At 40.7% G+C, this 15595-nt stretch overlaps 1 protein-coding gene across 4 annotated transcripts in view; it reads right to left on the reverse strand.

Moving 5' to 3' along the window:
• Positions 1-9929: 9929 nt before the first annotated feature.
• The window catches only part of SPTLC3 (serine palmitoyltransferase long chain base subunit 3), a 96733-nt gene continuing 91067 nt past the window's right edge, over positions 9930-15595 (reverse strand). For all 4 annotated transcript variants that reach the window (XM_076335076.1, XM_076335077.1, XM_076335075.1 and 1 more), the window contains 3 exons: positions 13919-14054; positions 12797-12926; positions 9930-10403 (listed from right to left, as the gene is read on the reverse strand). In XM_076335076.1, coding sequence (XP_076191191.1) covers positions 10290-10403; positions 12797-12926; positions 13919-14054 — 380 coding nt within the window. In that variant the 3' untranslated portion in view covers positions 9930-10289. The remainder of the gene's footprint in view (positions 10404-12796; positions 12927-13918; positions 14055-15595) is intronic.

The following is a 15595-nucleotide window of genomic DNA, read 5'->3' on the forward strand; positions in this document are numbered from 1 at the left end:
CACTTGGGGTAACATCACTGACATCAGTAGAATACTACAATTAATTTGGCCCATGGGATCTACTTGAAAATATAACATACTGTCACAAGGATGACAGCCAAATTCTGTGGAGAAAATCTTTCTATACAGACTAATTTGGCTTTAAAAAGACAGCACAGCTGTACAAGCAGTAATCCAGTGGGCTGGATCTTCGAGTGCAACTCTGCTTACATCTGTACAATAAAGCTCAGTTATAACTACCTGAGAATCTGGCCAAGTGCCTTTTCCAGACCAAATGCGAGATCACAGTATAAATATTATTCCGCACCAGAATGATGCTTATGTGACATTCAGAAAAACAAAGAGAAAGATATTGGGAGGTAGAATTTAAGAGCAACCAGGTAGCCAAAGATCTAAATGAAATGCTGATATCCCTTGCTAATCCTTTCTTATCCTGTATCCTCTCTCTCCCACCAAGCAGTCTCCTGAACCATATTAAGCTGCAGGGAGAATGAACAAGAAAAGCAGAAGGCTCTTTTGCTGTTTCTGTCGTCATTTATTTATTTTTAAACAGAAAATTCTCGTCCGTTTCAGTGATGACGTTTTAATGAATCCATCAATCACTGCAAACTCCAAACTAGAATCCTACATAAAAGAAACCTATTTGTAATACGTGACCTAAGCCCATACCTAATGAAATTAGTTCTCAGGGAGACAATGCAGGTCTTTCATTGCTGTCTCCATGGAATCGTAGATGATTAAGCTGGACAGGGCCTCGTGGGTCCTCAAATCCGATCCCCTACACCTAGCATCACTTTGTCCCTGCGTTGTTCCCTTGAGTACGTTACCTAATCCTTTGCTGACTGATTGTGACCCACCTTACAACTTCTCTTCCATGGGCAAGTTTTCATTGTGTGCTGCCTAAGCAAGCTCTTGATCACCCTCATAGGTCTTCAGTTCCCCCATATCAATGATTTTTAGGGTGTTTGGATCCATGATATCTCCTCTTCCCTTAATTATTTTAAGTCTTAACAATATTGCCTTTTGCTTTCCTTGATTCCTCACTCACTTGCTCTGTACATCTCAGTGCTGCAGGTTCTATTTCAAGGGCAGCCCAGCCAACGCTGCGTCACACCTCTGCCACCATGTTGCGCTCCTCAGGGCACATTCATAGCCAAATCTTTGACTTTTTTTGCCACTGCCATATGCAGTAAATTCCCCAACTTCACTACATCATGACTCAATTCTTTGCTTTCCTTTTTATGGCTAACAGACCCATTACAATTTGCTTTCATTACCTTTGCACCATTTCTCTCAGGTTGACATTTCACAGCTCTCGCTTTATGCCTCTGCTTTCTTACCACAGCATTGCTTTTCTTTGCCGCTTGTCCTGTACCTACAGGATCTGAGCTTACTTCTTATATGCTGATTGAGAGGATTACTTAAACAGTTGTGTCGAGAGCATTCTCCCTACCAACTCCTTTTCCCCAGGAATCCCCCCCCCAGTGACACCACTGAGATGCAAATCCCTAAGACGATTTTAAAAATCAAATGTGACTTAGAAAAGATCCTGACTCCATATTCAAAACTTCTGAGCTCTCCACTCGTCACTGACTGTGATTTTGGCTGCTGGTGATTTATACTTCTGTAGATGACTTAAATGCATTCAGTGTGCTGCATCCATGCACAAATCTATGGACAAATATCCCTGCTGGCTTCAGAAGTATCAAAGAAAGCAGTTGCTGCTCCCTCGTGGTCATCAGCATCATCCCTGTTCTGAAAGTTACCATCGCCTCAACTTTGCTTCTATTTATGATCTTCTGTCTACTCTCTGTCTACAGAGATGCTTTTATCTATGCTCTTGGTTAAGGCAAAGCGAACCAAAGTAATGAAGACTTACTACTGAAACGGCTTAAATCAAACCATGTCTGCAGCCTCATGTGATGACTCGACAAGACTCAGATCGGGAGACTTACAAACAGCAGTTTCTAAAGCAACTGGGCAATCCTGAACTCAATGATTTCTCTCCATCCTTTTCCACTTTCTTTTTTAACACTTGGTAAAGTGTTTTCACTGACTACATCTCCTGTCAGTACTGTCTGGCATGACTATGAAGTGGTTTTAAAACTTAGGTGGCCCCTTGTTTTTCAAAAACCAGAAAGAGACCAGAACACTTATATTGTATACAATACAGAAATCAAAGCTTAGATGTTATCTCACAGCTGACCTCCTTCTGTGCTCACCATGGATGGCATCACACAGTAAATCTGCAATTATAAAGTGAATGCCAATTTCAAAGAATTCAGAAAAAAAAATCTTCTTATATTGGGACCAGCACAGAATGAATACTTTGCTGCCAGTGTGCCTTTATTCTTTTGAGGTCCATTGTCCCTTACTATATTTGCTACCAAGATATTTCTTTTCCCACGTGTTAAAACCCAGCGTGAAAATCAGACAGGGCTCTTGTGCCCGTTTCTCCCTATTTTACACTTGAAAGCTGGCTTTACTCTCTGTTGCCAATTTTAGTCCTGGAAGGCTAGTATCACAAGTGGCCAAATGGAGACCACCCTCAGAGAAGAATCTGCTTTAGCTGTTTGCCTCTCAGTGACCAAGCATGCCCAAATTTCCTTCACAGAGCTAGTTCTGAGGAAATATATCACTTTTTATTACCTTATCATTTTCCACTGGGACTGGAAGAGTTCTGTGGAAAAACTACCAGAGCATCTGTATCTTAAAGCATTGTTCTCTCTCCACTGGGAGTTGTTCTTGACCTGTTTCCAAAGTATCACTTGTCCTAAACAGAAGACAATCCTTGTTTCCATCAGCTTTCCTTATTTTCTTTGCCACTGGTTCACATCTAACATTCCTAGTTACGGAAGAACAAGGCATCTCTCTGCTTTTTGGCTCCACATTGTTCCTCCCTTGTTCTAAATAATCAAGGGACCTGTCTGCTGTGATGGACACCCATGTCATACTGGTGTGGTGGGATCTCCTCTTCTCTCCTGCTTGTCTGAAAATCAATCTGTCTTTTCTTTCCCCCCCCATTCTCCCCTGTGGAGTCCTAATCCTGGCCGTCTCCACTGTTTTGTCATTTTGTCTTTGGGGGGTAGTTTCCCTTCCTTTCTTCTTTGCCTCTGAATTGTTTTCCTTCTCCACTTGAACAAATTTGTTGCTCAGCTTCATCTCTTCTGCACTAGCTAATTTCATCCTCTCTCTCGCACTTGGGTAGGGTTCTTCCAGGGATATCCCTTCCCACCTTTCTGTTCTCTGGGCCGCCTTCTCCTTCAGGTCTTGTGCTCTAGTGTTGCTCCTGCTGCCTCCTCAGGATATTCCTCAATCACATCTTTGAATTCCTGTCTGAATTTTGAGTTACCTCCGCTTGCCTCTTTAGCGCTTGCATTGTTTCCTCCATGACTATGATCAAATTACGTTTCATACTTACGTACCTTCCATCATGTGCCACACTGCACTGATGCGCAACTGGGAGCTTCTGCAACCATCCATCATCTTTGTGAACCCTTTACTCTTTTGTCCATTTCAAATTATTCTTCAAAAAAGCCTAAGAGAGTTAGGTACCAAAATTCCACTGATACTTACTAGGTGCTAGGTGCATCAGTTTATAATACATGTTAGAGAAACAGGAGACTATCACAAGCTGTTAAGCAATAAAAATCCCTGCAACATGATCTGTTGTGGTTGGACATTTCATTGAAATCCTGGATAGTCATTTGCAAAAAAGCTGACATGCAGGGTTTGGATTTATTCTTCACATTTCCACTCAAACTGTGGCATTGTTTGAACACAACAGCTTTGGGATCCTGGCAAAAGAGTAAAACTGTCCGAGCTGTTCCACTCTGGTTTGAATTATCTCTCTTTTTATTTATTTATTTTTAGCTTTGAAGTCTGTGTACTTTAAAAATCAATGAACATCATATTAACAAGCAGACACTAATTACATTTTAACAAACTGGAAAGGCTTGGCTACAAATCTTTGAAAAGATAAATTCACATTTTAAAAAGCTTCCTAATCCAACTGGCATCAGTGTAGTAAGACACTGACAAAGCCTGCACAGAATGGAAATGTTACAAGAATCTGTTTTCCAGAAATTTTTTCTATGATTTATAATTAGTCTTCATCATTGTACTGTCTCGTACACTAGGTCTGGTAAACAGAGTACTCGTGACTTTTACAGAATTAATGGAGAAGTTCTGAGATGTAGAAATTAAAGGATCACTCAGATAATAACAACAGTTAGCTCTTTTGTAGCTCTTCTCATCAGTTCAACTTAGTGTTTTACAAATAAATCAGGATCACTATCACAGTTTTACAGAGGGATAAAAATGAAGCAAGGAATGCTAATGTGTCTCATCTGCAATTACTTAGCAGAGCAGAGACAGATCAGAACTGGGTCTCTTGCATCCAGTTGAGAGCTCTGGTCCATAGGTTAGTGTGTTTTGCTGAGCAATTTTTAAAATATGGGTATTGGAGTGTGCAGTGGGAGTCAGAGAGTTTGTATCAGGATGTTCTGCACACTGGGAAATGCCAAAAGTGTAAACAGATGGTCCAAGAACTAGGAAAAATGTCGTGCCTCTTCTGACCACTCTGGCTGAGAGTAGCTGCATCCTTGGTGTTAGGGTTTTTTTGAAAAGCAGCTGCCACATGAAAGTAGGATCCCCAGCAATGCGCAAAACAGTTTCCGTACAGTGCAGAGAGCCAACTCATCACAAGGTTTGTGTGGTAACGACGAGGGGAGAGTAGGACACACACAGGATACGCTACGCTTTTGAAATGTCCCCACTGATTTCATCACTTCTGTGCTATTCCAGAACAGCTGCTGGAGAGGTCAACAGATGAGGAACCCACTTCAGAGAAGAGGCTATCTGCAGCACAGCAAAAACCAGCCTGTGCCAAGAAACATTTACTGACTGCAGTGCCATGGGCCATATAGGGTCATATTGGACCCCAATAGGCTTAGCTGTCCATTTTATGCTGTGCTCTGAACTGGTAAGATAGACCTGCCGCTTGCTGTGCTGGGAGTGGAAATGGAGCTACCAAAGAAAAGGGCAACAAACACGATGGTACTTCATACTTCATGGCACGGGAGATCAGTTCTATGCACCAGGAACTGGAGGATGCCTCTACCTTGGCCCATTCACAGGATACTAGAGTCAGCTCATGTTCATAGCAAATTCTTTGAGACAATTTCAACGGGGGTGATAGAAAAGCAAGTTTCTCCCATCACATCTAGCACCATTGCTCCATGTCACACATATCAAAATTTCTCTGTCTGTTACTGCAAGTACTTCACTTACTTGTGAGAATCGATTTTCTAGACTTGCTACAGTGTCCTGCTTTCATGGCTACATCTTCTGGTTGAGCTGATTTGCCAGAAAGAAACTCATCTGCTGGAGTGACCTACAGGCCATGCCCTTCTGTATCTGCAAAGAAGAGGATAGACTGTCATGCCTGTCCTGGAGCCACATCAGTTACACCTGGCAGAGCAGCACAGGCAGTTGTCACCATACCACAGCTACTCCCAGCGGTGGCATCCTAGCAATGATGCCCAGTGAGGGCACCACAATCATCAGTGATGCTGTGCACGGTTGTCACTAGAATGATCTCTGAACAATTTTCAGCGTCAGCACTGTTCTCTATAGATGGTGGCTCATGCATTACTGCAAACCTGGTTACCCCTGCAGCACAAGCTGTTGAACTCAGGTATATTGATAATAATTAATACTTGTCGGCCTCGGCACTGCATCTGGCAGAAGTGACTCTCCAAAAAGGATCTATGAAACGTAATAAGAGTACCAAGCATCAGGGACATCTGCTATGGCACCCTATCTACCCTGCCGTCTCTTCATAAACAAACTGGAGTAACACACGGGGTGCAGTATCTCTCTTTGCCTGCTTCGCAGTCAGTATTTTGATATTAAGGACCAAGTTTTCCACCTAGCTGGTTAAAAAGATTTAACAACTCCTGTAACGCTTGCACAAAAAAATTCTTCGCACACAACTGGATCTAGTCTAAGTCTCCAGGTCCACCACGTCTCTCCAGATCCTGTGCCTCTACATTACCCTTTTCACTTGATTAGCATGTGATATAAATGGATTTATCACTGCTCCCTTATGTCACTTGTCAGTGACAAACTACATATGTGGAAACACACACACTCACCTCTTAGGTAACTGCTGAGCAACCAACCCAGACTCCTGTTCTGATGGTGCTGAATTATTATTTTGTGTGGTCACTTGGGTGGTGGTTTTGGGACCGTCCTGACAGGTCTGAAGCTCTGACTCGCTAATGGATAGAGTGAGATTCTCATTATCTTGTGACTGGTCTGCAGTGAGCACAAACAACACTGGATGTGTGAGTAAATGAGGGAAACACCTAGATGCTTTTTTTGAAGGCATCTGGAGGCTCGAATGTTCAGCTGCCAATATTGGAATGACATCTGCCATTTCTCAGCTGGTGTGGTTTCTTTAAAATTTGGTCCTGATCTCTGTTTTAATTTGAAGAACAATTAAACTTTATGCACAAATAAAAAGCAGATCACATATTAGAGAATCTCTATTGGATTTCTAAGCAGGCTAGAAAGTACATAAACACCTTTAGCGTAGACTGCTTTTCTTACATGATTATTTTGTTCCCTGTCTAAGCAGGACATGGAAATATGTGATGCACCTTCAACCAAACACATTTTTTTGGGGGAAAAAAAGAGAAAAAAAAGAAAATTGAAATCCTACCTTAAGTAAATCCACTCTCATATCTTGGTCCCTTGTGAAGAGCAGTGGCTGTGAAATAGTCCAGAGACATCAGCGTTCAAACCCCTCTGAAATAAATGCAGGCAGCTCACCTCACACTGACAGGTTGCTCTCATGGTCGCACTAGTTTTAAACCAACAGTATTGACTTCAAAGCAAGATTTAACCTGATCTACACTTGCATGAGTGATAGATCAAACCCATTTTTAGTTCAACAGCTTGGGCAGTTCAGATTCGGTTCAGCTTAGAAACTTAGCACCGTCAGTAGGAAACCTATATTTGAAAAGGAAAGATTAAAGTCTGCAGGAGCTGATGAGGATACCAGGAAAAGCAGGCAGAGTGAGGCAATGCCTAAAAAGCCAACTGTTACCCTTCAAGTCCTCTGCAGCTGCCAGTGTGCTTTCCCCTAGACCCAGAGGACAGAAACTAGCAGAACAGAGAGAACAATATAAAGAGGCAGAAGTGGATGGGGGAACCACCTTGACAAGTTAGATAAGCTCAGGAAATGAAGGCTTTCTAAACGATGAGGTGGGATAAAGGTACAGAAAAGGGCAAACAATTCAGACACTCTGTCAAACAGACAGGTCTTGAGTCTTCCCATAGTGTGAAGGTCAATCAAGCTTTTATGTAAGATAACAAGATGCTGGAATTACAGCTTGCCAACAAAAAGTTAGTGTATTCATACTTACATTTCCACTGGATTAAAATATGACAACTTAAGCAATTTTTATTTATTGAAGGCCGTTCTTCTTCAAAGCCTTCTAAAACAATTACAGAGAACTATATCTCCCGAGAACATGCATGCCTGAAGATGGAGTATATTCTAGGAAATATGTGATCCTTATGCTAGATGTGCTAATTCCCTAATAAGTACTCCATCATTTTTTTTCTTAAGCTAGCTAAAATAGAGTCTCCAAGTGCTGATCAACTCTAAATCTATTAAAATTGATGTAAATCTGGAAAAACTCCACTGAAATTACGCTGATGGAAAAACCAGTGCCAGACCATAACTAAGCCTCGTGGGGAAAATCTAAAAGTCTGAAGTTCCTGGGAGTTTTGTTATTGCACCAGTGGAGCAGGGATTTCTCCCTAACTGTTCCCCAAGCCCAGGGATAGTCAGCCTGTACTTTCTCTAATGTGTAAGGGATGGAAGAAATCAGAAGAGAGCATATAATAAATCAACTGACAGTCTCTGAAAAATAGCTGTCCTGTCTCCTTAATATGAGAGAGAGTAATGTTCTGAGGGCAGGAGGAATTCGGCTTTAGACAGAAAACATTCCCCTATAGGGGGACAAAAAGTGATCATTCTGTAGCTTAATCAATCTCAGGCCTCTCTTTGAGGGAAATAGCGCGTTGCCTGCAACAGCACGTGTAATAATGTTTGCTGAAATATAAACTACGGCTGTATACCCCAAGATGGAAGGTCAGAAGTCAACTGAGGATCTGGCCGCAGATGTTCAGCAATAGAAATCAAAACGCAATATATCAAATTCAGTACTTTTCCTCGAGGAACAGGTTGCAGAAATTTCTCAACCCATCTCCTTCACAGTAAGTGCACTCACCCTGCATGTAACAAAGCTGTACATCACAAATTGCCAGGTTACTCAAAGACAAAGTTCACATTTCCTAATTTCTCTGTCCTGTGCTTGAGTATTTTAATATTTATATAGTGAGTTTGCTTTTATCCACAAACACAGCTCCCTTGAACCTCTCCAATGTTTTTCAAGTCCGTCCACCAAAGTGAAGAATCATATGACACCATTTAGTCCTCCCCCAGCCCTTAATATATGTTTCCTAAAGCTGACATTTGATATTATGGAATGTGTTGTAATCAATTCTTAAAGTTATAGCACCACTGGATTTTTATTAACTTGCACAACAACAACAACAAAAATCCAACAAAAAATGGGCCCTCATAACCAATCAGCCTTGTTATATCCTGAAAGCTGCTTTAACAAGCAGGGAGTAATATAGTGTAATTGGTACTCCGCAATTTAATTGTTCTGTTCTTAAACCTAATATTGCAGCTGTGGGTTAAGTTTACACCACAGCTTTCAAGAGAACATGAAAGTGTGGTACATCTGTGCAACAGAAAGCTAAACATCTCTCATCTGATGTGTTTACAATGACATTTGATAGCGTGGAATGGTTTGGAGTCCATTCTTAAAGCTGCAGAACCGCTTTTCAACGCTGCAAAAAAGGGAAAAAGTCTCCAATCTCCTTCAAACAACTCAGCCCACATAAACCTGACGATAATGCTGCTGCAGGCGTTGCAGGGAAACTGCCGGCTGTAACAATTCCTTCAAGTATCTTTGAGCATTTGTCACTCGGGCAGTGGAAAAGGGGACAAGGACATCTTCCCCCTCAGATGACATAATCAATTATTTGAAAAACAAACCACTCAAAAAAGTCTGCAACTAGACAAGTAAAACAACCCCTGACATGCGTAAAACAGACAAGAATATTTCAAGAAATGTTATTAAGTGGATGACTTTAGCACATTTAGGAACAGCGGAGTTTTCAATTTAACAGGTGGCAGAACTGCTTATGGTATCTTGAACTTCACATTCTGTATAACTAACAGCTTCAGCATTATGTACTTGTTAGTGAATTTATTAAGCCCGTAAGTAGTTCAAGAAACTTAGGAATGGGCCCATAAATGTCATCTGCAGTTTGTGAACTGCAAGTATCTGACTGTTTTGATCAAGGTTTTTACGGGAAAGTTAAATGGTTATTAAAATTATTTACTACTGCTACACAAAAAGGGAGCAATCCTGCTGAAGAACTTACGTTGTGATAAGATGTGAAAGGCTGTAGGTCAAATGCGTTAGCAGAAAGCACTTCTGTTTATGTCTAAGCCCAAATTTTTGTACATTACGAAGCTTGTAGTGTATTTAGAAAAGCTGAGAAAGGGTCTGTGGAGGGGAGGAGGCATTTTTCCTTTCCCATAATCTGCTGGCAGAAATATACGATCTGATCAGGCTACTTTTCTTGTTCTCAGCATTAGCTGCCTTCTAACATTTTCTGTCCTTGGAGAAATGCATGACAGGGCAACTTAGTTAAAGAGGTTACTTTCTGCTCACTCCTCTGTAGCAGTCCACACCAATGTCTTGATTTATGCTCTTTAACAGATAAAAGTCAGTCTCACTGATGAAGCTCATCTATATTACCATACTACGCTGGAATACATTCAGTTTTTAAACTTTATTATTTCAGTCACAATTAAGACTATCTGAAGCCTTTTCATAAAAAGGTGCCATAACAAAAGCTGTACGTTAGCAACTCGATCAATGGATGCATTCATTCTGCATCAAAAATACCGTGAGAAGGACAGATCTCCTGGGGAGGCAAATCTGTATCAATATTTCAGTCTCTTGAATACAGAAATTTGATACGATAAAATGCAACACCCGAGCTTCCCCTCCTTTCAATTAACTGAGAAACAAAAATTGTCCTTAGAAGGGAAGAAATGCATTCTTATTTTTTAGTTTTCGGGTTTTCCCCCCTTTCATAGCATCATAATGTTCTCTTCATGGGTGGAAAACTTAATCTTCAAATCCAAGCCTAGTTTCTTCATACAGTTCGGGATGAGATGACTTGGAATACCGGGAATATTTCAGATGTAGAAAATCACCCAATTCATCCAGAGCATTCAAAACCTGTAAGACCATTATACTGTGTCAATTCTCTTGGAAAAGAAATGAAGTTCTAGTAAGCTCTACTTTACAGCAGAATAAGAAGATCATAAAAACATCAATTAAAGAAAGTTTAAAGGGCAAACGGGCAAATTTTGCTTTCATTCTCCTGTAGTGAACATCAATGCAGTCGTAGATGTACAATAGCATCTACGAGAACAGAATTTACTCCTTCAGTAGGTTATGGTTTTTTAGTAAGTACATTAATTGAGCACAGATGAAAAAAAATGACCTTTTTCTAAAAGCATAGGGAGATAATAATCCAGACAAAAAGTTATCTTTGCTTGTGCAAAAGGGATGTTTAAGGCAATACTTCAATATTTCCCTATAGATCCCAAAGACTGGAGTTGCCACTGCATTTTCATAGATGGGACTCAGCCAACTGTGCTGATCAGAGTCATCATAAATAGTCTGAATAGTTCAAGATATTTTTAGTGCATTCCATTATCTTCTTGTATTAATATCACAGGCATAATTAATAATGCATTAATATTGTAATGCGATTTGCTGAGCTGTGTCCCCAACTCTCAGTAGATTCAGAAAGTAGCCAGGGAACTCTATACCATAGAGAAGCCGCTCAGTGTTTTGCAGCATCTGATCCACACTCAAGAGCAGCCAACCTTTTGGCATCAAAGAAGAAAGCAGCAATTTTGATTTTGAGCCTGTTTCTGTTAAGCCACTAAAATGAGCTCAAGAACAGAAAGGAGTAATTTAGTAATGGTTTATGCAGAGAGATAGCTTCAAGGTCATTAAGGAAGTTATTCTTGGGAGCTTGCCCTTTCACGGATCTTTCCTCTTTTTAGTTCCAGGCTGAGATTCAAAACAAATTTTGCCAAAGGGAGAAGTTTCCATTGTGCTTGTTACCTGTTGTTACCCCATTTTTCGGCATATTCACAAAGTGTTTGTCCTAAAAACTTTCCATCTGCAAGTAATTAAACTCAGGGCATTTCCATTCCCCCATACTGTAAGGACATTTAAAGAACGCCACAAATACTACGTCAATGATCCCACTTCCAAAGGCAGAAATACAGCACGTTCAAGAACGATGGCTGGGGAGCGTTTCAGACCTTCACTGGTACCAGGAAGCAGCAATGTGCAGGTAGCAGGAAGTGCGCATGCAGTGATGGCCCAAAAATGTAATGGGCTTGACATTTGGGGGTGGGGAGAGGAAGAAAATCAAAGCAGCAACCTCAAGAGATTATCTTCAGATCAACTTCATCGCCTATTACTAGTTACATAAGCCAAAACCTACACAGTCAAACAGCAAAAGCTGACAATGACCAGCACAAGGTAGCTACGCCTTGCTCTATGCAATATTATCTTTATGGTATTATACCTTGTGAAATAACTACCGCACCGTTAAGAGCAGCAGGAATTTTACACTGCACACATGCAAGGCAGATTTGTCGATGTTGTTTGAGAGGGGTCTACACTGGCGTGGGAGCTGGTCAGCCAGGCAGGGCTCCGGCCTCAAGTTCCACATGAATCTCAGGATGCAAATGGAGAGCCAGGGGCTCGCTGCAGGCACAGGTGCTTTCTGCCTGAAGGAGTGGCATCTGACTCAAATGCCTTCTATGTTCAGGGTTTTTTTTGCTTTGACCATCATACTTGTGCAAAGAGAGGAAAAAGAAAGTCTGAAATTTACTGTTAAGCCTCCGTGTTTCATGCCTCTAAGTCAGCTTATTCTGAGAATGAAGGAACGTATATCAAGCCAGGCCAAAAACACCTTCGGCAAGAAAGGGAGATGGAAATTTCAAAGAGTTTATTTTAAACACATTTCTGACTGCGTTGGAATGGAGCTTTACGGTGGAAGTCTCAACATACTCTTAACAGTATTTCTGATATCAGAGAAAGATACAGAACTGAGACAGGCCAGACAGCACCAATTAAACTTCATTAGGTTCAAACAGTTCCAAATACTGTTTGCAATTTCCACCTGTACCCCCAAGGCTGTCCCATATACTTCTGCAATTCAAGAAACACGTGGAAATATGGAATGAAAATAAGGGTATGGAAAACTTGATTTTCAATTATTTCCATATCGTTTCAGGTTACCTACTCTAATAGTTTTGACCTAGCATTTAACTTTTGTCTTGCTGTGTTCTTCATGTAGGTCTTTATTAGTGATGACAGATTTGGTCACTGTTAGAAACAGAAGAACATAACAAGTTAACTGTCCCATAATTTATTTTAAAAAATAAAATATATAAGGCTAAAATACCTTTAAAGATCAAGTGACAAGGCCAGAAAAACAAATGTAAAAATGAATTATTGAGATTCAAAGTAACAGACACACAGCTTCTCCCAACCTCCTTTGCATCTGAAGTTAATTTCAGCAGGACATCTGCTGTGCTTACCGTGTCTAACATCTCCCGTGTATGTGCAGCTGACACACAAAACCGAGCCCTGGATTCTGTGATAGGAGTAGCTGGAAACCCAACCACAACCACCCCGATATTTTTTTCTAACATGCGTCTTGCAAAAGCCCTAAGAAGAGAAGAAGAAGAAAAACACCAAAAGTAAATTATCTCCAATAAACTGACCACAGAGAGAAAACATTCAAGTGTAATAAAACAATGGGTAAAATCCTGTCTTCAATTGAAGTGGATGGTAATATTCCCGTTGAATTCAATAAGAGCCAGAATTTTACCAGTAAGACTGAGATTCTTTGCTGCTTAACAGCTCATGAAGCCAAGTGGGTGTCAAATACTAGAAGTGTAATGGCAGAGAGCGCATTGTAGAATAGGCACGATTCATTTATGTCAGTGAAAGGCTTTGAGTACAAATCAAAATGTGTGGGCATGCACGGTCCCTAAGCTTGGAAGAAGCTGGGCTTCTGGAAGGTATGAGGCCTGGGTTCCTGCACCTGAACAGGAATAAAACAATCTGTGTGATGGTTTCTTTGCTCTCACAATTACTCTGCCAGTTCAGGAACCTTTTGTGTGGTATGTATTAGATCTAGAGCACATAGCCACCCTAAGCTACTTGCAAATACTCCCTACAGCTCAACTCTTACGTTATGCTACTCTGACTTGTGGTCTACATGTCCAAGTCAGTGCACAAGTGCTGCTTGATAGGTACTGAATGGTAAAACATGCAAAGACCGTTCAAAGATCAGATGGGGAAAAAGAACATCCATCCAAAACAATTCATACATCAAAGGCAATGTGTCTCTTTTAATGATTACAAATAATAAAAAAAAAAATCCAAATTCAAAATACTATCAAAAGTATTATTCTAGAGCAAGTTAAAAAAGGATAAGAGAAATTTTGAAAATTCTGAATACCGGAACAGCTCAAAATTAAGTCTAGGGCCAAATTTAAAATAGAACATAACTAAATGATGAATTCACCTAACAGTGCATGTTTCTCTTGTGAAGCATCTACTACACATAACTACATTTTTCACAGTGTATACCAGATAACCTATGAACTTGAATAGTGTTTACTTTGCCGACAGTTTTTTTTTTCAGTACTTACCCTATCTTACCAGGCATATAAAGGAGTAAGGGGACAACAGGAGAATCATCATTGCCATAAATGATGAAGCCCATTTCATGCAGTCTTCGTCTGAAGTATCTTGTGTTTTTCCCCAGCTGGCGTACTCTTTGGAGCCCTGAAATGAGTCAGTCAGGAGAACAGTCAGTGCAAAGATGATAACCTGACTCTAGTAACAGGCAAGAAAGAGGGCTGTGGGTAACAGTTCAAAAAAGTTTGGCTGAAATGTATATGTTGCTGTTTGATTCATAAGAAAAACACGGAATGAGCTAAATGCAACTACGTTGATTATTATGGCATTGTAGGACAAACGACTAATCTTCCGGTACTTGTGAGGTGCCTTCCCACTGGCAGAAACAATATGTCTTCTGGGGATAGATAGGTGAACAATTCCCTTTACTGTATTGCGCTGAATAAAGCCTACTGAATGACACATACCTATAGAGTAGTAGTTATATGTCTCTGTGGATACAGGACATGTAAATAGAGTATGTTCTTCCTCAAAATAATTCACTATAAAGGGAAACAACCAATGTCTACAGATGTTGATACAGATGCCAGTATATGCATATCTTCTCATTAACAATATTCCACAGGGGTCCTCTTATATCTTAGCTAGTTCTGTGCATACATGTTTGGTTTGGTTGGTTTTTTTTTTTTTTTTAAATTCTGTGACTGTAATAAAACTTAAAGTAGAAAATACTGATTTTGGGTCAGCTCAAACTGATGCTTTTGTTGCAATTTTTTAGAAAGAGGGAAAGCACCTGATAAACTTCATTATTACACAAGGTCTGATCTTCTGCAGTTTGTTACCAACATTCAGCATAACTCCAGTTACTCTAATATGCACCTACATACGTAATCCCTTGCTGAGTTCTGCTCAGTTTCTCTGACCTCTTATCTTGCTATTATTATCTCAATATCATCATCTGACAACAGACTTTAGTCATTCAAGACATTCAGACACAAGTTTTGTTCTCTGCATCATCCCTGGCCTCATTCAGTCACGAATCCACTGATGTGTCCCCCAGCAAAACCGACAGGAGAGTTAAAAACAATTATTTTTAATGAAGGAAAAAGACAAAAAACAGCAGAGAAAAAATGTGCTTGAAAAGTCATCTCAGCCTTTTCTTTTGCAGTGTCGCTAAGGAGGTGGTTTCTGACAAGTGCAGTTGCTTCCCACCCACTGCATACAAAAGGGAAGAGCCACACTCAATGATACTGTAGGTAGGAGATACAGTATGTCCTTTCCCCACTCCACCTGCATTATATTTCATCAGCAAGCTGATATATGCACTGGTCTTCCAATGCTGTAAGGTGCTGACAGGGATGGTGCCACCTACCCCGTACCCCCATGCTGCTCTTTCCCACCGCCTCCCCAGTACCAAGCCTAGGTTCACACAGCCACACGATGAACAAAGCCAGGTCCATCATCTGCCTGACCTCACCAGAAAGAAAACTGCCAAACCAGTGTCAAACAGATTGATTCTCTAAACCTAATCGCTGTGCAGCTGCTCATGCCTGCCCAGCAGAGGTGGTGGGAACATGTGGTAAGACTAGGATTTAGTGGGACACATCTCAGCTACACTCATAACTTGCATTTTCCTGCTGTTCATCAGCCCATACTTTCAATATCACTTACATTGTGTCACCAGACAT

This window comes from Aptenodytes patagonicus, chromosome 3 (genome assembly GCF_965638725.1).
Source record: "Aptenodytes patagonicus chromosome 3, bAptPat1.pri.cur, whole genome shotgun sequence".
NCBI classification, from domain to species: domain Eukaryota; kingdom Metazoa; phylum Chordata; class Aves; order Sphenisciformes; family Spheniscidae; genus Aptenodytes; species Aptenodytes patagonicus.